At 39.6% G+C, this 21813-nt stretch overlaps 3 protein-coding genes across 10 annotated transcripts in view; 1 reads left to right on the forward strand and 2 right to left on the reverse strand.

The window, feature by feature from the left end:
• LOC127906333 (rho-related GTP-binding protein RhoF-like) overlaps positions 1-21813 on the reverse strand; it is a 51165-nt gene that overhangs the window by 23842 nt on the left and 5510 nt on the right. The window lies entirely within an intron of this gene.
• Positions 1-21813, reverse strand: part of LOC118391391 (rho-related GTP-binding protein RhoF-like) — a 39590-nt gene that overhangs the window by 12920 nt on the left and 4857 nt on the right. For 2 of the 5 annotated variants that reach the window (XM_052458050.1, XM_052458052.1), the window contains exons 2-4: positions 21276-21363; positions 10724-10833; positions 9749-9883 (exon numbers count right to left, since the gene is read on the reverse strand). In XM_052458050.1, the coding sequence (XP_052314010.1) occupies positions 9749-9883; positions 10724-10833; positions 21276-21363 (333 nt within the window). Of the gene's footprint in view, positions 1-8925; positions 9538-9748; positions 9884-10723; positions 10834-21275; positions 21364-21813 lie in introns of those variants that run through there. The other 3 variants (XM_052458049.1, XM_052458051.1, XM_052458048.1) reach the window with 2 other exon arrangements.
• Positions 466-16305, forward strand: LOC127906324 (transmembrane protein 120B). Of its 4 annotated transcripts, none has more exons than XM_052458043.1 (12): positions 475-612; positions 2314-2432; positions 2549-2665; positions 2764-2823; positions 2913-3008; positions 3106-3195; positions 3330-3395; positions 3572-3633; positions 4546-4638; positions 5224-5342; positions 5771-5839; positions 6072-8132. In XM_052458043.1, the coding sequence occupies exons 1-12, from the start codon at positions 550-552 to the stop codon at positions 6186-6188; spliced, it is 1071 nt and encodes a 356-aa protein (XP_052314003.1). In that variant the 5' UTR covers positions 475-549; the 3' UTR covers positions 6189-8132. The 4 variants fall into 4 exon arrangements, with proteins under 4 accessions (XP_052314006.1, XP_052314003.1, XP_052314004.1 ...); XM_052458044.1 differs by having other exon boundaries at positions 5224-5288; XM_052458046.1 differs by lacking the exons at positions 2314-2432; positions 2549-2665; positions 2764-2823; ... (6 more) ...; positions 5771-5839; positions 6072-8132 and adding exons at positions 13241-13359; positions 13476-13592; positions 13691-13750; ... (4 more) ...; positions 15474-15566; positions 16151-16305 and having other exon boundaries at positions 466-612.

The following is a 21813-nucleotide window of genomic DNA, read 5'->3' on the forward strand; positions in this document are numbered from 1 at the left end:
GTAAAGTGACTGTTCCACTGGATGTCATAAGGTGAATGCACCAATTTGTAAGTCGCTCTGGATAAGAGCGTCTGCTAAATGACTTAAATGTAAATGTAATGTAAATGTCTGTGACCAAGCGTTCTATCCCCATAGCAACCAACTTGTATAGACGTACACATTTTCCTGTCAGCGTTTGCGCTGAGTCAGTAACATTTTTTAGTTCTTGTAAATGTATTATACTGCTCTTCAAATCATTATCCAAAACATTTTCTCAAACAGTAATGTGAAGCTGTTATTGTAGTAGGTGTTCCTGTCTAGTATTAATATTTCTGCACTTTTAGAAATGTGACGTCACGAATGGACATTTGAATATTTGGGCGGTCTGACGCATGCGCGCAGCGTGACATGGAAAAATAATCTTGAACAGCTGTAGCTACCATTCTTATTATGCCTCAGTGGTAGCTACCAAAAAAATACAACTGTCTGCGGCTGTACTGTAGCCATCTGGAGGTTCTGTACAGGAGTCGGAGGAAGCGAAATAGCTAGCTCGTGCCGCTAACTGTCACAATGTCCCTGCAAAGGTGTCAAACTGATTGGGAAGAAATTGACCAAGAGTATCAACAATTACAGGTAGGCCTATGTGAAGCCTGTTTGACAGCTAGCTAACGTTAGTGCGTAGCGTGACGTGTACTACCGTCAGTTCGACAAGAGAGGAGACGATATAGCTACGATTGTCAACTCAGTTTAGTAGATTGCTAGCTAGCCTGTTAGTTCGTTTGCTAGCTAGCTGGTTCAGTTAACCTTTTGTCAAATTAGTATGCTGGGTTATCGGATAACGTTATAATTGTACACAATATTTTGTATTCAGGAACTTTCTAATATAATTATGCTGAACAAAAATATAAACGCAACATGTAAAGTGTTGGTTCCATGAGCTGAAATGAAAGATCCCAGAAATGTTCCATATGCACAAAAACGTATTCTCTCAAATTGTCTACAAATGTGTTTATATCCCTATTAGTGAGCATTTTTCCTTTTCCTAGACAATCCATCCAGCTGACAGGTGTGGCATATCAAGAATTATACAGCATGATCATTACACAGGTGTACCTTGTGCTGGGGACAATAAAAGGCCACTCTAAAATGTGCAGTTTTGTCACAACACAATGCCACAGATGTCTCAAGTTTTGAGGGAGCGTACAATTGGCATGCTGACTGCGGGAATGTCCACCAGAGCTGTTACCAGAGAATTTAATATTCCTTTCTCTACCATAAGCCACCTCTGTCGTTTTAGAGAATTTGCAGTACATCCAACCGGCCTCTCAACCGCAGGCCACGTATGGTTTTGTGTGGGCAAGCGGTTTGTTGAAGTTAACGTTGTGAACCATAACCCCCAAGTGCCCCATGGGGCGGTGAGTTTATGTTATGGGCAGGCATAAGCTATGGACACTGAACACAATTGCAATTTATCGATGGCAATTTGAATGCAGAGATATGTGATGAGATTCTGAGGCCCATTGTTGTGCCATTCATCCGCCGCCATCACCTCATGCTTCAGCATGAAAGTGCACTGACCCAAGATCTGTATACAATTCCTGACATCTGAAAATGTCGCAGTTCTTCCATGGCCTGCATACTCACCAGACATGTCATACATGGAGTACGTTTGGGATGCTCTGGATCGACGTGTTAGACAGTGTGTTCCAGTTCCCGCCATTATCCATCAACTCCATACAGCCATTGGAGAGTGGGACAACATTCCACAGGCCACAATCAACAGCCTGATCAACTCTATGCGAATCAGTCAAATGACTGATTTCCTTATGAATTGTAACTCACTCAGTAGAATCTTTGAAATTGTTGCATTTTATATTTTTGTTGGGTATAGTATCCTGGGGTATGCAAGTCAGGTTTACTTGAATTGGTGCAGCTAGCTAGATTTTAATATATGGAAATTTGGCCAGTGACTGGCAAACGTTAGCTCGTTAACTAGCAATAATAGCTTGTTGAGGTCATAATAACAAGCAAGCAAACTAGCTAGCTCAGGTTGATAACAATGATTAGTAGCTAGCTAGTTGTTTTTATAGTGAAATCTCCCAAATTGTAACCTTGGCGCAGTTAAATCAGTCAACCAATGCAGGTATGTAGCAAATAAGGGTCACTTTACCCAGGGTGCAGTGGCTTCTTTCCCTCTCATTTCCTTCTTGACACCACTTGAAAGGACAGGATAAGTTCAAAATAAAATAATTGCCGATTTGACAGTCTCTGCTATCAACATATTTGAGTACAGATGAAACATCCTTCGGTAATTTATTTCCATTTTATTTATAGGAAACTCACAAAGTGTACAGGCAGAAGCTCGATGAGCTCACCAACCTCCAGGCAACATGCAGCAGTGCCATTAGTAAACAGCGGAAGGGTCTAAAAGATCTCGGGCACAGTCTGTGCAAGTAAGTAGCCTACTCTTAGTGCTGTCAGTTGACACAGAATGGTTGTCTTATTTTCTTGTACCAAAGGTCCCCATAAGTAGGACCTGAGGGTTTAAAGGTTTAATTTTCTTCGACAGGTGCACAAAAACAAGTGATGAGAAAGAAACGGAACTGATCAAAGACATCCAAATGCAAATTAAAGACAAAGAGAACTTCTTCTTTGATATGGAAGCCTATTTGCCAAAGAAGAATGGGTCAGTGTATTTGATGACTTGATTATTACATATTTTGGTTACAGATGTTGCCATATGAGGGTGTCAAAGCATATTGTAAAATGTTTGTCTCTTTTCAGATTGTACTTAAATTTGGTGCTTGGCAATGTGAATGTAACACTTCTCAGCAACCAGGCAAAGTAAGTGTGCTTTAACAAAATATCTGTATTCAGTCACATCCCCATGGTTTCTGCTTATGACCCCCTGTTTGTTCTATTCTCTGGAGCAGATTTGCCTATAAAGATGAATATGAGAAGTTCAAGCTTTTTATGACAATAATCTTGATGTTTGGGGCCATAACCTGTCTCTTTTTGCTCAATTACCGGTGAGTTGGCTATGTTATGCATTTGATGTTTCCTTGCAGCATCTTTTAATGTTTCATCAAAGCGAAGTAGTTGTAAATGTCTGTTTTGTTGTTGCAGTGTCACAGATGAAATCTTCAACTTCTTGCTGGTTTGGTACTACTGCACTTTGACCATAAGGGAAAGCATCCTCATGAGCAATGGGTCCCGGTGAGCTACTAAGCTTTTTATGTGATTTTTTATTTATTTATTAATTTTTTTACTCTGTGAGATCAAAATACTTTACCAGTGTGCCTACCAAGTTATGCTTCTTTATTCTAATTCCACTCCATGTGTCCTTTCAGGATCAAAGGGTGGTGGGTTTCCCATCATTATGTCTCTACCTTCCTATCAGGTGTAAAGCTTACCTGGTAAGTGTTTTATTTTATTTTTTTTAAACTTTGAACACTTTCTTTGAATTGCTGTTGGTCAAAAGCAAAACATCTGTTGGCAGTTGCCTTCAAAGGTTTTCTGACAAGCAGTTTGATTGATTAACGTTATCCCATCACCTGTATTGATTGGTTCCTCTGTTTGCTTCTTCTCAAAGGCCAGAGGGGTCCATGTATCAGATGTTTAGAAGTCAATTCCTTGCATTCTCCATTTACCAGAGTAAGCATCTACTTTTTCTATTTATACTGAACAAAAATATAAATGCAACATGTAAAGTGTTGGGCCTATGTTTCATGAGCTGAAATAAAATATCCTAGAAATCTTCCATGTGCACAAAAAGCTTATTTTCCACAAATGTGTTTACATCCCTATTAGGGATCATTTCTTCTTTGCCAAGATAATCCATCCATCTGACAGGTGTGGCATATCAAGAATTAAACAGCATGATCATTACACATGTGCACCTTGAGCTGGGGACAATAAAAGGCCGCTCTAAATGTGCAGTTTTGTCACACAACACAATGCCACAGATGTCTCAAGTTTTGAGGAGTGTACAATTGGCATGCTGACTGCAGGAATGTCCACCAGAGCTGTTGCCAGAGAATTGGATAGTCCTTTCTCTACCATAAGCCACCTCCAAACGTAATTTTAGAGAATTTAGCAGTACCTCCAACCGCAGACCATATGTAACCACGTCCGTCAGCCCAGGACCTCCACATCCGGCTTCTTCACCTGTGGGATTGTCTGAGACCAGTCACCCAAACAGCTGATAAAACTGAGGAGTATTTCTGTCTGTAATAAATAACTTTTGTGAAGAGAAACTATTTCATATTGGGTCGGTTTGGCTCCCTAGTGGGTGGGCCCTGCCCAGTCATGTGAAATCCATTGATTAGGACCTGCTGAATTTATTTCAATTGACTGATTTCCTGATATGAACTGTAACTCAGTAAAATAGTTGACATTTTTGTGTTGCGTTTAATAGTCTTGTTACGTAACTATTGTGTTGAGGAAAAAAATCAAAACACAATACAGCCCAAATTACTGTAATGTAAGTGCATGTCATTGCTCAAACATTATTGGTTGTAAAGGTGTTTCATACATATTATATTTATCCATCCTTTTGTTTTTCAGGCTTTGTGCATTTTCTTCAATATTACTACCAAAGTGGCTGCTTATACCGGTTACGAGCTTTGGGGGAGAGAAATCAGTTGGACCTCACAGTGGGTAAGATGAGCTCCTTTTCAGTTAGGAAAGCTTCTAAGGCTTGCTTTTTGGTTATGACTTGGGAAACCCCCTGTGGGCTTTTGAACCATTTACAAGACAGTTGTGTGTGTTAATAGTTGTTGCAATAAAGTGGGCCACAAGCAACCCCATGACTACAAAAATGGGACGACGGTGGGGTTTTACCATTAAGCAAGTTGTTTTTCTTCCATGTTGAGTGAAATCCCAGTTGTCGGAATACCTTGCAGAACATCACACTCTTTGAATCTCAAGTTTTCCTTTCTACTGGCCAAAATTGCAATTATGATATACATTTCTCTAGTTTATTTCTATCTGGCTGACCACAGAGAGCTGATGGATAACATCTCACAATCAGTTTGCAGCTGCCCCTTGAACAGAGTATTGGTTCTGACATACAGAATGTTTAGCTCTGTTTTTGCTATAGCTTACTGTATTATCCTTACCATAGTGTGTCTAATGATTAACCTGTACCCTTGACAAAGCTTTTTAAACTGGATGTAAACTTTCTGTAGTTTGTGCCTTCCACATTTTCCACCATTAGTATATGTATGCGTGTCTGTTTTGCAGAGGGGTTTCAGTCATGGATATGGAGAGGGCTCACCTTCCTCTTGCCATTTCTCTTTTTCGGCCATGTAAGTCAAACACCAGACCACCACGCAGCTCCTCAATATGGGTTCAGTTCAGAGGTTGTTTACATTTATTCCACCTTTCTACTACTTTCAACTCAAGACATTGACGTATCAGGCTTAATATCTTTTCTCAACAGTGATGAACTTAAACACAATTGTATTAATTGGTCATCCAGGGATGAGGTCGGGTTAGTCTGGGTGTGTGCCAGTGTGTTTCACACAGACTGGGATGAGAGTGGGGTGGGGAGACGGTCAACTGAAAGTAAGAGGTTATTGCAAAATCTGTTACTGTTGTAAATAAAGTCTGCCCAACATGACTGCAAGGCTTTAATTGTGTTCCTTATTCCAGTGAATAAGATGGTTATTTCTGCTGTTTATACATTTACATGTACACACTCCAGGGTAAGCTTCCATGCTCGTGTGCTTGAATAAGGTTTCAGGTCTTGACTGAGCTTTTCTCTCTCTCTCTCCAATCCCCTTCACAGTTCTGGCAGCTGTACAATGCTATGACTCTGTTTCGGTTGGCAGGACATGAAGACTGTAAAGAGTGGCAGGTAAGGACAGAAATACTACCCTACAATCTCTAAGTCCATTGTTTTCAAATACAATACAGTACAACATGTCTCTACTTCCAGCCCGTCTTGTGCAAGCTCGTCTAGAATTTTCTTGTAACCTATGCTCGTTACAAGACTTCTCTCTGACGCTGGAAGTTTAACCTTGTGATGTCATTATACTAAATGTCATGAATACATGTCATTCCTAGTGCCTTTGTTTGTATCTTTTCAGGTATTTATGTTGGCACTGACATTTCTTGTCCTATTCCTGGGGAATTTTCTCACCACATTAAAAGTTGTTCATCAAAAGATCCAGGAAAATCCAGAAAAGGTGCAAAAGCAGGAGTGAGAGAGTCTGACTACAGCTCAGAACTCCAAGTGGCCAGTAACCAATAAGCAAAAGGGCACTTTGACACGCACAGCCGATGGAAAGATGGACGGCAGAGGGTTTGTGCCAGGAAAAGACAGAGCAGAGAGACCAATGTGTCTCGGACCGTGATGACAGCTGCAACATTAACCAATAATCTTGGCTGAGTGTGCTTTTGTTTCCGATAACCTGTCAATGTCCTTGCTACACATGCAATCACAACACAGAGCAGCTTTCGTCTGGCAGATGAACCACTGCGATCCTGGACCATTTGAGGCTTGATCCTTTTAGATTTAGTGAGTGGACAGACTAATTATGGTGTTGATGTTTTTAGGTCGGAGCATGAACTACATGTACAGAGAGCCACTCTTCAAACTATATGCAACTCAACAAAGACAAGTAGCATTAGGTCAGGGTTTCCCAAACTCGGTCCTGGGCCCCTCCAGGTGCACATTTGAGTGTTTTCCCTAGAATTACACAACTAAATCAAATAATCAAAGCTTGATGATGATTAGTTGGGTATTTGAGTCAGCTGTGTAGTGCTAGGACAAAAACAAACGTGTACCTAGGGGGGGCCCATGACTGAGTTTGAGAAACCCTGCATTAGGTCATGAGAAAAGGTGAGTACCTATAAAAGTATATGTAATGTGTGGTCATGTCACTACTTCACATAACTGTTATCGGTATGGCATATTCGAATACGTCCAGGGCACAGCCATTTTTTCACTGTTATTTGTAACTACAAGTGTCTGTCGTTTTGATGTTTTTCAGTAAAGATGCATTGACCTATATATTTCTCCCCGGTGTGCTGTTGAAAGTTAACCCATTTGCTTATTTCTGGATAGTGACATGTCTATATTATATAAACTAAAGCCTGCTTCTTATTTCAGCAAGGTACCAGCCAGGACATAACTGATCATACATTTACACATTTTTAAATGATGCGTATACTAAAGATACTGACCAGGTTTGAGTATACAAGGGTTTCTCTTCTGTAGTGGTCTGCACCTTGCTTAGCTGAGTGCCTGGTGGTGTAACATTTAAGACACAGTGGATTCAGCATAGAGACAAAAGTCCATATTTTTTTAAATCCTGTAATCTGGTTCAAAATGATAACTCTTTCAATTAATTATTATTTGAGAGACTTGTCCAAATCAGGTTGTGCAAGACGATGCTGGTTGTTTGAGTTCACCTTGATCACAATATGCTGTTAAGGTCCACAACAAACAATTGCTGCTATGAGCACTGGTACTGTGCACAAATGATTGGCAATAATGTCTTGAGCACGAATGTGCTGGAGTGATCAAGTGTATTTAACTCGGCTGACATACATGGTATGTATAGTAACGCGTCCACTCTGAACTATGTACAATTCTCAAGAGTTTTTGTACCCATTTTCAGCATTTAATTTTTTACTGTTATTAGATGTGCATTTGAACAAAGTCTAAACTTGTATTACTTAGTGACAGGGCTTTCTAAATGCCTTATCTCTCACTGTAGCCTGTCACAATTGCGTGATGTATGTTTTTGTTCCATTTGGAATCAAGTGTTATGTTATTGGGGAAAATGTAAGGTCTTGGACTTTTAGTCTTTTCATTAAAAAAAAAAATCTATTGTACTCTCGAAGGGAACCACTTTTGTTACACTTGTAGGAAAAAGCTAAAGCATGTTATTGAATTTCACATTTTGGTCTAATGGTCAGCTGTCAAATCTGCCACAATGCAGTACACAACAGATCCTATTTCCTCATGTATTGTTAGTTTGGTTTAATGTTCATGTCATGGATTGTCCTAAGACTAACTTGTGCCTGAATGTACACCTGTAACAAGAGACACTGGACAAAAATCATTTAATTTATGCTGTCTCTTACTGCTTTTTCACACTGTATACATGGCTGTAAGACAAATAAAACATCTGATTAAAATATTTTGTCATGTCTTTTCATTATGTTTAGTTGTGTCATTTAATTGATTGGGCTGATTTATTTTCAACATGACCTATGTTAATATTGAATCAGCTTCGCTTGATGGTAGCTGTTCCCTCTTGGGGGAATATACTTATGTCAGAGCCATTTATTTACATACATGGATATATATGGCTCTGTGTAATGTAATTTTACAACTAAAAATCATGTGATGTGTTTCTTTCCTAAACATACATATCAATCAGCATGTCCATATTATTCAGTTATCTAAGTAGGAAACACTGCCTTGTCTTTTTTATAGCATCCACCACTAGTGGGCACTGTCATTTAATTTAGTGACCTGCAATAAATATTTGTCCAGACTCCAGCTTTGAAAGGAGCTCATTTCTAACAGCTTTCAACCACAGTACATTGCCCTGACAATATAAAAGGTGCAGCATCACATTGTACTCAGATGGTGCACTGTGTATCAACATGCTTAGTAAGCACGGTCACTGATTAGTACTTATCATCCACTGCAGAAAGGGTAAGCCGCTTACATGAACATATGTAACGGATATTTTCCCTGAGTAGGTAGGTATCCATTAACAGACAACTTCCTGAAACAAATCTTGCCAGGTGATAGTGATCAGTGGACCAGAGCTGTGAGGAAGAATTATTCAAGGTAACACAGTACATTAAGTAGGTCAGTGCCTCGTCCTAGAAATGGAACTGCTACAAAAAAATGTTTTACAAATCAACCACTCAATGATCGTGAGAGATGTTAAAAAAATAAACACCACAAAAGGCCAGCAATAGGCATAAGTTCTTTATAAAAGTAAAAATAGAAATTCAGTAATTGATAAAAGGATATTTGAAAAAGGTATATGAAGTACAATCTCAATCTGCTTTTATATGCCAATTTACACCCTGGTCTAACGTAGCTAGTAATTAACAAAACCACTCTAGAATCCCAGGATAGAGCTTGTGCCATAGAACTAGCAGGAATTCCATCTCTATCCTAGCAGATCTTAGTAGATATTAGTTCAGTGTTCAATATCATTGTTCAGATCCCAAAGGCATGAATTGGTTGGGGATAGAACAGGCTCTTCTTGAAATTGAATTAGGATGACCCAGGATGTGGCAAGCAGTTGTTTATAATAGACAAGCAGCAGAATGTGTAGCTTTGGCATGTAAGACCAGAGGACAGTGTCCCCTGTTGTGTCAATGGACTTCAAGCCTCTGTCCTTTCACTAGAACGAGGTCACAGGATGACACAATGCCTCTTCTTCGTACGTTGTCTTGCTCTGCGGCTTGATGCCAGGGCTTTTTGGTGGCATCTCTGAAAATGTCCTCTACGTTCTCCCGGTATTTGGCTGAACACTCTAGATAAAGCTCAGCACTCATATGCCGCCTGGTCTCCTCACCCTGTGGAACCAAACAATGAGCAGTCACTGGATGACAGGGAGTACTGGACCAGAATTGGAGACTGGTAAACAGGGCAAAGCAGAGAAGGTTTTCTAGGATCAAGCATTTGAAAGCCATTATCCATAATTCAAATGAAATGGTTAAAGTCAAAGCACCACACCTCAAGTTATGTGTATAAACCCTGTCATCAGGGGGACAGGTTGATCCTCACCTGTGTGTAAGTGATGGGAGCCTGGTCCATGGCTTTTAGCCTCCTGGTACGCTCCTTATCCTTCCTCAGGTCAGTCTTACAGCCAATCAGAATGACAGGAACATCGCGACAGAAGTGGTTCACTTCCGGGTACCACTGTGTGAGACAGCAGAACACAATAGTGAATGTAGAGGTAAGAGGTCAAGTTAGGAAGGATCTCAAACTGTCACATTGGGATTACACTCGGGATCATGGTGTTTGCATACTGTGTGTGTGTACTGTTTTCATATTTTCATTGACTGGACCCATAAACAATTAACGCTAAGTTTCATCAATGACCAAACAGAGGAAACAGATACTAATAAAATAGCCTACAAAAATACTACATTGACAGGTTGTTTGGTTTGGCTCTACGTCTACCCAGGTATCGGTTCTACAAGTAGGCGTGTTTACCCCCTCCCTTGCTGTAATGGTTTGTGCTTACAAAGTCTCACTCTGACTGCATTCCCCTTGACTTTATCACATGGCATGCATTTATGGCTCTTTATTGACATCTCCCTGCTCATTGAGGGAGGCTTCCAGCACATTCCCGTCTGTTTTTCAGGCCAAGCCACTGGGGTCAAAGTTCATGTGCTCTGGTTGAGTCACAAGTAGCGAACAAAGTCAAAGGAATGTACACAGTCACATCAAAGTCAATCTCCAACAATCATTCATCAAATTCCTGCCTAGATGTGATGTCTAACCACATAAGTGGTGAACTCGCAATCGCTTTCCCACCTCTCTGTGGTGACTAATGTTGTGATTGTTTATTTGTACCGACAATACTCACTAGATCTATTATGCACTGTACCGGGATCCTAGCAAAACATGCAGGCCCTTAAATTCACTGTGGTTAGCTGCTTACTTAGTGTTGGCTGTTGTTGGGCAGAATATGAATGTCATTGGCTGTCACTGGATAATGTAATATCGTAGATTAATCATGATCAATGAGCTTACCTTGATTAAGACATTTTCAAAACTGGTGGGGTTGGTCACATCATAACAAACTAACACCAGGTTGGCATTCTGGTATAAGAGTGGCCTCAAACGATCGTAATCATCTTGGCCTGAAAAAATGGACACACAAATACACTCAATGTAAACTAGGATAGGATAAGTAATCCTTCTCACCCCCCCTTTTAAGATTTAGATGCACTATCGTAAAGTGACTGTTCCACTGGATGTCATAAGGTGAATGCACCAATTTGTAAGTCGCTCTGGATAAGAGCGTCTGCTAAATGACTTAAATGTAAATGTAATGTAAATGTCTGTGACCAAGCGTTCTATCCCCATAGCAACCAACTTGTATAGACGTACACATTTTCCTGTCAGCGTTTGCGCTGAGTCAGTAACATTTTTAGTTCTTGTAAATGTATTATACTGCTCTTCAAATCATTATCCAAAACATTTTTCTCAAACAGTAATGTGAAGCTGTTATTGTAGTAGGTGTTCCTGTCTAGTATTAATATTTCTGCACTTTTAGAAATGTGACGTCACGAATGGACATTTGAATATTTGGGCGGTCTGACGCATGCGCGCAGCGTGACATGGAAAAATAATCTTGAACAGCTGTAGCTACCATTCTTATTATGCCTCAGTGGTAGCTACCAAAAAATACAACTGTCTGCGGCTGTACTGTAGCCATCTGGAGGTTCTGTACAGGGAGTCGGAGGAAGCGAAATAGCTAGCTCGTGCCGCTAACTGTCACAATGTCCCTGCAAAGGTGTCAAACTGATTGGGAAGAAATTGACCAAGAGTATCAACAATTACAGGTAGGCCTATGTGAAGCCTGTTTGACAGCTAGCTAACGTTAGTGCGTAGCGTGACGTGTACTACCGTCAGTTCGACAAGAGAGGAGACGATATAGCTACGATTGTCAACTCAGTTTAGTAGATTGCTAGCTAGCCTGTTAGTTCGTTTGCTAGCTAGCTGGTTCAGTTAACCTTTTGTCAAATTAGTATGCTGGGTTATCGGATAACGTTATAATTGTACACAATATTTTGTATTCAGGAACTTTCTAATATAATTATGCTGAACAAAAATATAAACGCAACATGTAAAGTGTTGGTTCCATGAGCTGAAATGAAAGATCCCAGAAATGTTCCATATGCACAAAAACTTATTTCTCTCAAATTGTCTACAAATGTGTTTATATCCCTATTAGTGAGCATTTTTCCTTTTCCTAGACAATCCATCCAGCTGACAGGTGTGGCATATCAAGAATTATACAGCATGATCATTACACAGGTGTACCTTGTGCTGGGGACAATAAAAGGCCACTCTAAAATGTGCAGTTTTGTCACAACACAATGCCACAGATGTCTCAAGTTTTGAGGGAGCGTACAATTGGCATGCTGACTGCGGGAATGTCCACCAGAGCTGTTACCAGAGAATTTAATATTCCTTTCTCTACCATAAGCCACCTCTGTCGTTTTAGAGAATTTGCAGTACATCCAACCGGCCTCTCAACCGCAGGCCACGTATGGTTTTGTGTGGGCAAGCGGTTTGTTGAAGTTAACGTTGTGAACCATAACCCCCAAGTGCCCCATGGGGCGGTGAGTTTATGTTATGGGCAGGCATAAGCTATGGACACTGAACACAATTGCAATTTATCGATGGCAATTTGAATGCAGAGATATGTGATGAGATTCTGAGGCCCATTGTTGTGCCATTCATCCGCCGCCATCACCTCATGCTTCAGCATGAAAGTGCACTGACCCAAGATCTGTATACAATTCCTGACATCTGAAAATGTCGCAGTTCTTCCATGGCCTGCATACTCACCAGACATGTCATACATGGAGTACGTTTGGGATGCTCTGGATCGACGTGTTAGACAGTGTGTTCCAGTTCCCGCCATTATCCATCAACTCCATACAGCCATTGGAGAGTGGGACAACATTCCACAGGCCACAATCAACAGCCTGATCAACTCTATGCGAATCAGTCAAATGACTGATTTCCTTATGAATTGTAACTCACTCAGTAGAATCTTTGAAATTGTTGCATTTTATATTTTTGTTGGGTATAGTATCCTGGGGTATGCAAGTCAGGTTTACTTGAATTGGTGCAGCTAGCTAGATTTTAATATATGGAAATTTGGCCAGTGACTGGCAAACGTTAGCTCGTTAACTAGCAATAATAGCTTGTTGAGGTCATAATAACAAGCAAGCAAACTAGCTAGCTCAGGTTGATAACAATGATTAGTAGCTAGCTAGTTGTTTTTATAGTGAAATCTCCCAAATTGTAACCTTGGCGCAGTTAAATCAGTCAACCAATGCAGGTATGTAGCAAATAAGGGTCACTTTACCCAGGGTGCAGTGGCTTCTTTCCCTCTCATTTCCTTCTTGACACCACTTGAAAGGACAGGATAAGTTCAAAATAAAATAATTGCCGATTTGACAGTCTCTGCTATCAACATATTTGAGTACAGATGAAACATCCTTCGGTAATTTATTTCCATTTTATTTATAGGAAACTCACAAAGTGTACAGGCAGAAGCTCGATGAGCTCACCAACCTCCAGGCAACATGCAGCAGTGCCATTAGTAAACAGCGGAAGGGTCTAAAAGATCTCGGGCACAGTCTGTGCAAGTAAGTAGCCTACTCTTAGTGCTGTCAGTTGACACAGAATGGTTGTCTTATTTTCTTGTACCAAAGGTCCCCATAAGTAGGACCTGAGGGTTTAAAGGTTTAATTTTCTTCGACAGGTGCACAAAAACAAGTGATGAGAAAGAAACGGAACTGATCAAAGACATCCAAATGCAAATTAAAGACAAAGAGAACTTCTTCTTTGATATGGAAGCCTATTTGCCAAAGAAGAATGGGTCAGTGTATTTGATGACTTGATTATTACATATTTTGGTTACAGATGTTGCCATATGAGGGTGTCAAAGCATATTGTAAAATGTTTGTCTCTTTTCAGATTGTACTTAAATTTGGTGCTTGGCAATGTGAATGTAACACTTCTCAGCAACCAGGCAAAGTAAGTGTGCTTTAACAAAATATCTGTATTCAGTCACATCCCCATGGTTTCTGCTTATGACCCCTGTTTGTTCTATTCTCTGGAGCAGATTTGCCTATAAAGATGAATATGAGAAGTTCAAGCTTTTTATGACAATAATCTTGATGTTTGGGGCCATAACCTGTCTCTTTTTGCTCAATTACCGGTGAGTTGGCTATGTTATGCATTTGATGTTTCCTTGCAGCATCTTTTAATGTTTCATCAAAGCGAAGTAGTTGTAAATGTCTGTTTTGTTGTTGCAGTGTCACAGATGAAATCTTCAACTTCTTGCTGGTTTGGTACTACTGCACTTTGACCATAAGGGAAAGCATCCTCATGAGCAATGGGTCCCGGTGAGCTACTAAGCTTTTTATGTGATTTTTTTATTTATTTATTAATTTTTTTACTCTGTGAGATCAAAATACTTTACCAGTGTGCCTACCAAGTTATGCTTCTTTATTCTAATTCCACTCCATGTGTCCTTTCAGGATCAAAGGGTGGTGGGTTTCCCATCATTATGTCTCTACCTTCCTATCAGGTGTAAAGCTTACCTGGTAAGTGTTTTATTTTTATTTTTTTAAACTTTGAACACTTTCTTTGAATTGCTGTTGGTCAAAAGCAAAACATCTGTTGGCAGTTGCCTTCAAAGGTTTTCTGACAAGCAGTTTGATTGATTAACGTTATCCCATCACCTGTATTGATTGGTTCCTCTGTTTGCTTCTTCTCAAAGGCCAGAGGGGTCCATGTATCAGATGTTTAGAAGTCAATTCCTTGCATTCTCCATTTACCAGAGTAAGCATCTACTTTTTCTATTTATACTGAACAAAAATATAAATGCAACATGTAAAGTGTTGGGCCTATGTTTCATGAGCTGAAATAAAATATCCTAGAAATCTTCCATGTGCACAAAAAGCTTATTTTCCACAAATGTGTTTACATCCCTATTAGGGATCATTTCTTCTTTGCCAAGATAATCCATCCATCTGACAGGTGTGGCATATCAAGAATTAAACAGCATGATCATTACACATGTGCACCTTGAGCTGGGGACAATAAAAGGCCGCTCTAAATGTGCAGTTTTGTCACACAACACAATGCCACAGATGTCTCAAGTTTTGAGGGAGTGTACAATTGGCATGCTGACTGCAGGAATGTCCACCAGAGCTGTTGCCAGAGAATTGGATAGTCCTTTCTCTACCATAAGCCACCTCCAAACGTAATTTTAGAGAATTTAGCAGTACCTCCAACCGCAGACCATATGTAACCACGTCCGTCAGCCCAGGACCTCCACATCCGGCTTCTTCACCTGTGGGATTGTCTGAGACCAGTCACCCAAACAGCTGATAAAACTGAGGAGTATTTCTGTCTGTAATAAATAACTTTTGTGAAGAGAAACTATTTCATATTGGGTCGGTTTGGCTCCCTAGTGGGTGGGCCCCTGCCCAGTCATGTGAAATCCATTGATTAGGACCTGCTGAATTTATTTCAATTGACTGATTTCCTGATATGAACTGTAACTCAGTAAAATAGTTGACATTTTTGTGTTGCGTTTAATAGTCTTGTTACGTAACTATTGTGTTGAGGAAAAAATCAAAACACAATACAGCCCAAATTACTGTAATGTAAGTGCATGTCATTGCTCAAACATTATTGGTTGTAAAGGTGTTTCATACATATTATATTTATCCATCCTTTTGTTTTTCAGGCTTTGTGCATTTTCTTCAATATTACTACCAAAGTGGCTGCTTATACCGGTTACGAGCTTTGGGGGAGAGAAATCAGTTGGACCTCACAGTGGGTAAGATGAGCTCCTTTTCAGTTAGGAAAGCTTCTAAGGCTTGCTTTTTGGTTATGACTTGGGAAACCCCTGTGGGCTTTTGAACCATTTACAAGACAGTTGTGTGTGTTAATAGTTGTTGCAATAAAGTGGGCCACAAGCAACCCCATGACTACAAAAATGGGACGACGGTGGGGTTTTACCATTAAGCAAGTTGTTTTTCTTCCATGTTGAGTGAAATCCCAGTTGTCGGAATACCTTGCAGAACATCACACTCTTTGAATCTCAAGTTTTCCTTTCTACTGGCCAAAATTGCAATTATGATATACATTTCTCTAGTTTATTTCTATCTGGCTGACCACAGAGAGCTGATGGATAACATCTCACAATCAGTTTGCAGCTGCCCCTTGAACAGAGTATTGGTTCTGACATACAGAATGTTTAGCTCTGTTTTTGCTATAGCTTACTGTATTATCCTTACCATAGTGTGTCTAATGATTAACCTGTACCCTTGACAAAGCTTTTTAAACTGGATGTAAACTTTCTGTAGTTTGTGCCTTCCACATTTTCCACCATTAGTATATGTATGCGTGTCTGTTTTGCAGAGGGGTTTCAGTCATGGATATGGAGAGGGCTCACCTTCCTCTTGCCATTTCTCTTTTCGGCCATGTAAGTCAAACACCAGACCACCACGCAGCTCCTCAATATGGGTTCAGTTCAGAGGTTGTTTACATTTATTCCACCTTTCTACTACTTTCAACTCAAGACATTGACGTATCAGGCTTAATATCTTTTCTCAACAGTGATGAACTTAAACACAATTGTATTAATTGGTCATCCAGGGATGAGGTCGGGTTAGTCTGGGTGTGTGCCAGTGTGTTTCACACAGACTGGGATGAGAGTGGGGTGGGGAGACGGTCAACTGAAAGTAAGAGGTTATTGCAAAATCTGTTACTGTTGTAAATAAAGTCTGCCCAACATGACTGCAAGGCTTTAATTGTGTTCCTTATTCCAGTGAATAAGATGGTTATTTCTGCTGTTTATACATTTACATGTACACACTCCAGGGTAAGCTTCCATGCTCGTGTGCTTGAATAAGGTTTCAGGTCTTGGACTGAGCTTTTCTCTCTCTCTCTCCAATCCCCTTCACAGTTCTGGCAGCTGTACAATGCTATGACTCTGTTTCGGTTGGCAGGACATGAAGACTGTAAAGAGTGGCAGGTAAGGACAGAAATACTACCCTACAATCTCTAAGTCCATTGTTTTCAAATACAATACAGTACAACATGTCTCTACTTCCAGCCCGTCTTGTGCAAGCTCGTCTAGAATTTTCTTGTAACCTATGCTCGTTACAAGACTTCTCTCTGACGCTGGAAGTTTAACCTTGTGATGTCATTATACTAAATGTCATGAATACATGTCATTCCTAGTGCCTTTGTTTGTATCTTTTCAGGTATTTATGTTGGCACTGACATTTCTTGTCCTATTCCTGGGGAATTTTCTCACCACATTAAAAGTTGTTCATCAAAAGATCCAGGAAAATCCAGAAAAGGTGCAAAAGCAGGAGTGAGAGAGTCTGACTACAGCTCAGAACTCCAAGTGGCCAGTAACCAATAAGCAAAAGGGCACTTTGACACGCACAGCCGATGGAAAGATGGACGGCAGAGGGTTTGTGCCAGGAAAAGACAGAGCAGAGAGACCAATGTGTCTCGGACCGTGATGACAGCTGCAACATTAACCAATAATCTTGGCTGAGTGTGCTTTTGTTTCCGATAACCTGTCAATGTCCTTGCTACACATGCAATCACAACACAGAGCAGCTTTCGTCTGGCAGATGAACCACTGCGATCCTGGACCATTTGAGGCTTGATCCTTTTAGATTTAGTGAGTGGACAGACTAATTATGGTGTTGATGTTTTTAGGTCGGAGCATGAACTACATGTACAGAGAGCCACTCTTCAAACTATATGCAACTCAACAAAGACAAGTAGCATTAGGTCAGGGTTTCCCAAACTCGGTCCTGGGCCCCTCCAGGTGCACATTTGAGTGTTTTCCCTAGAATTACACAACTAAATCAAATAATCAAAGCTTGATGATGATTAGTTGGGTATTTGAGTCAGCTGTGTAGTGCTAGGACAAAAACAAACGTGTACCTAGGGGGGGCCCATGACTGAGTTTGAGAAACCCTGCATTAGGTCATGAGAAAAGGTGAGTACCTATAAAAGTATATGTAATGTGTGGTCATGTCACTACTTCACATAACTGTTATCGGTATGGCATATTCGAATACGTCCAGGGCACAGCCATTTTTTCACTGTTATTTGTAACTACAAGTGTCTGTCGTTTTGATGTTTTTCAGTAAAGATGCATTGACCTATATATTTCTCCCCGGTGTGCTGTTGAAAGTTAACCCATTTGCTTATTTCTGGATAGTGACATGTCTATATTATATAAACTAAAGCCTGCTTCTTATTTCAGCAAGGTACCAGCCAGGACATAACTGATCATACATTTACACATTTTTAAATGATGCGTATACTAAAGATACTGACCAGGTTTGAGTATACAAGGGTTTCTCTTCTGTAGTGGTCTGCACCTTGCTTAGCTGAGTGCCTGGTGGTGTAACATTTAAGACACAGTGGATTCAGCATAGAGACAAAAGTCCATATTTTTTTAAATCCTGTAATCTGGTTCAAAATGATAACTCTTTCAATTAATTATTATTTGAGAGACTTGTCCAAATCAGGTTGTGCAAGACGATGCTGGTTGTTTGAGTTCACCTTGATCACAATATGCTGTTAAGGTCCACAACAAACAATTGCTGCTATGAGCACTGGTACTGTGCACAAATGATTGGCAATAATGTCTTGAGCACGAATGTGCTGGAGTGATCAAGTGTATTTAACTCGGCTGACATACATGGTATGTATAGTAACGCGTCCACTCTGAACTATGTACAATTCTCAAGAGTTTTTGTACCCATTTTCAGCATTTAATTTTTTACTGTTATTAGATGTGCATTTGAACAAAGTCTAAACTTGTATTACTTAGTGACAGGGCTTTCTAAATGCCTTATCTCTCACTGTAGCCTGTCACAATTGCGTGATGTATGTTTTTGTTCCATTTGGAATCAAGTGTTATGTTATTGGGGAAAATGTAAGGTCTTGGACTTTTAGTCTTTTCATTAAAAAAAAAATCTATTGTACTCTCGAAGGGAACCACTTTTTGTTACACTTGTAGGAAAAAGCTAAAGCATGTTATTGAATTTCACATTTTGGTCTAATGGTCAGCTGTCAAATCTGCCACAATGCAGTACACAACAGATCCTATTTCCTCATGTATTGTTAGTTTGGTTTAATGTTCATGTCATGGATTGTCCTAAGACTAACTTGTGCCTGAATGTACACCTGTAACAAGAGACACTGGACAAAATCATTTAATTTATGCTGTCTCTTACTGCTTTTTCACACTGTATACATGGCTGTAAGACAAATAAAACATCTGATTAAAATATTTTGTCATGTCTTTTCATTATGTTTAGTTGTGTCATTTAATTGATTGGGCTGATTTATTTTCAACATGACCTATGTTAATATTGAATCAGCTTCGCTTGATGGTAGCTGTTCCCTCTTGGGGGAATATACTTATGTCAGAGCCATTTATTTACATACATGGATATATATGGCTCTGTGTAATGTAATTTTACAACTAAAAAATCATGTGATGTGTTTCTTTCCTAAACATACATATCAATCAGCATGTCCATATTATTCAGTTATCTAAGTAGGAAACACTGCCTTGTCTTTTTTTATAGCATCCACCACTAGTGGGCACTGTCATTTAATTTAGTGACCTGCAATAAATATTTGTCCAGACTCCAGCTTTGAAAGGAGCTCATTTCTAACAGCTTTCAACCACAGTACATTGCCCTGACAATATAAAAGGTGCAGCATCACATTGTACTCAGATGGTGCACTGTGTATCAACATGCTTAGTAAGCACGGTCACTGATTAGTACTTATCATCCACTGCAGAAAGGGTAAGCCGCTTACATGAACATATGTAACGGATATTTTCCCTGAGTAGGTAGGTATCCATTAACAGACAACTTCCTGAAACAAATCTTGCCAGGTGATAGTGATCAGTGGACCAGAGCTGTGAGGAAGAATTATTCAAGGTAACACAGTACATTAAGTAGGTCAGTGCCTCGTCCTAGAAATGGAACTGCTACAAAAAAATGTTTTACAAATCAACCACTCAATGATCGTGAGAGATGTTAAAAAAATAAACACCACAAAAGGCCAGCAATAGGCATAAGTTCTTTATAAAAGTAAAAATAGAAATTCAGTAATTGATAAAAGGATATTTGAAAAAGGTATATGAAGTACAATCTCAATCTGCTTTTATATGCCAATTTACACCCTGGTCTAACGTAGCTAGTAATTAACAAAACCACTCTAGAATCCCAGGATAGAGCTTGTGCCATAGAACTAGCAGGAATTCCATCTCTATCCTAGCAGATCTTAGTAGATATTAGTTCAGTGTTCAATATCATTGTTCAGATCCCAAAGGCATGAATTGGTTGGGGATAGAACAGGCTCTTCTTGAAATTGAATTAGGATGACCCAGGATGTGGCAAGCAGTTGTTTATAATAGACAACTTACTGAAGTCACCTGCTAAATCCACTTCAATCAGTGTGTATGAAGGGGAGGAGACAGGTTAAAGAAGGTGTTTCTAAAAGTGTTTCTAAAATCCCCTATTGGAAAAATGTCTGGTGAAAAAACTAATGGAACCATTTCCTTCTTTGACCGCTAGGTTTTATGGGTAATATGACTCATACCGTGGTACTCTATTTGTGATTTACAATATCCATAACAACGAGCTGAAAAACTAGAAAATCAAGTTTGACATGATCTTAATCAAATAGTAACCTATTCAACAGAATAAAGTTATTATTTAGAAGCTATTAGATTTTCAATTCGATATCTAGCCATTTGATCTGATAATCTGAGGTTTCACTGACAATGTCTAGTTTAAAGTATCAAAGAACCACTCAGATGCAAATACAGTTACAAACATTATTTCTATAGATGAGCCTCCACCACATCCTCTGTCACAGCAGCTTTCTGCAACGCTGCTGCTTGTCATTGCATCAGTGCTGTGAGAGGGCAAGGTGTACTCAGTGAGATGTCGCGTCATATAGTTTACAAAAACAATGTCATCTACTACAGTCAGACAGTAAATCTACAATACTCCATTATGACATTTCAACAAAAAACATTGCTTGGAGAAAATGTTTCCAGTCATAGAGAAAGTCATGCCACATTTTCAGTTCTCATCCTCCAGCAAACTTGTCCCATGTTTGTTTTTACTGTTTATTCTCCAGAAAACAAGAGGATAAACAAGTCACAATATCTTTAACTGATGGCTATATTAGTCAATAATTTAAAGCATTTCAGAATCTCTGTTCTGAACCCAATGCTTGGATTGCACTGACCTGACACAATTCTATTGTTCTATCTAGCTTTATGTTCCACCTAGCTGATCAAAGATATGCTACTATGCTATGATATCTGCTCCAGCATTACAGGCAAGATGACTCCACACCCACACTCCACACCCACAGAACAACGATCCACACCCTACATACCTGCCCATTGTGCAGGAACAGAACTCTCTTCTTTATCTATAGATACTTAATAATGATTATGTTGCATAGGGGACCTTACCGGCTGTGTCATAGAGGTTGAGCCGAATCTCTTTCCCTCCATACGTGACTGTGGTGACATATTTCTCAAACACAGACGGAGCATACTTCTGTTAAACGAAAATGACAAAGGGAGAAAGAAATTCAGTATTTCAATCATTTTGCAATTCATCCACGGGATACTGTAAATGCACATAATTGAAACAATGTAATTCAACCAAAACTGGATACAGTGCCATAGATCTTGAAAACATGTAATGCTCTGTCTAGGATAATTTCTTAATTATGTTACAAATCCTTATCTTTGGAGAAGGAAGCCTATATTTAGAATAGTGTTACTTATTTGTGCTAACTTACCATGACTTCTTTTGGGAGAGTTAATTTAGTGAAAAATGAATATATTTGCGCAGTCTAAACTGTTTATTCAAAAGGTTGTTTATGCTGGAACTGACAGTGTTGGTATTAGTCTTAACTTGAATAATGAACTAAGCATAAATCTGCTGACCAATAATGTAGATGGCAATAAAATAACTTGTTTTATTTGGATTAAGAAATAAGTT

Source organism: Oncorhynchus keta, chromosome 12 (assembly GCF_023373465.1).
Source record: "Oncorhynchus keta strain PuntledgeMale-10-30-2019 chromosome 12, Oket_V2, whole genome shotgun sequence".
NCBI lineage: Eukaryota > Metazoa > Chordata > Actinopteri > Salmoniformes > Salmonidae > Oncorhynchus > Oncorhynchus keta.

Excerpts from the sequence above, each read along its gene's own strand:
- LOC127906324 (XM_052458043.1), top strand. The coding sequence starts at position 550 with ATGTCCCTGCAAAGGTGTCAAACTGATTGGGAAGAAATTGACCAAGAG. Across the intron at positions 2,433-2,548 it reads CTCGGGCACAGTCTGTGCAA|GTGCACAAAAACAAGTGATG; the intron begins GTAAGTAGCCTA and ends TTTCTTCGACAG. Across the intron at positions 2,824-2,912 it reads CTTCTCAGCAACCAGGCAAA|ATTTGCCTATAAAGATGAAT; the intron begins GTAAGTGTGCTT and ends TCTCTGGAGCAG.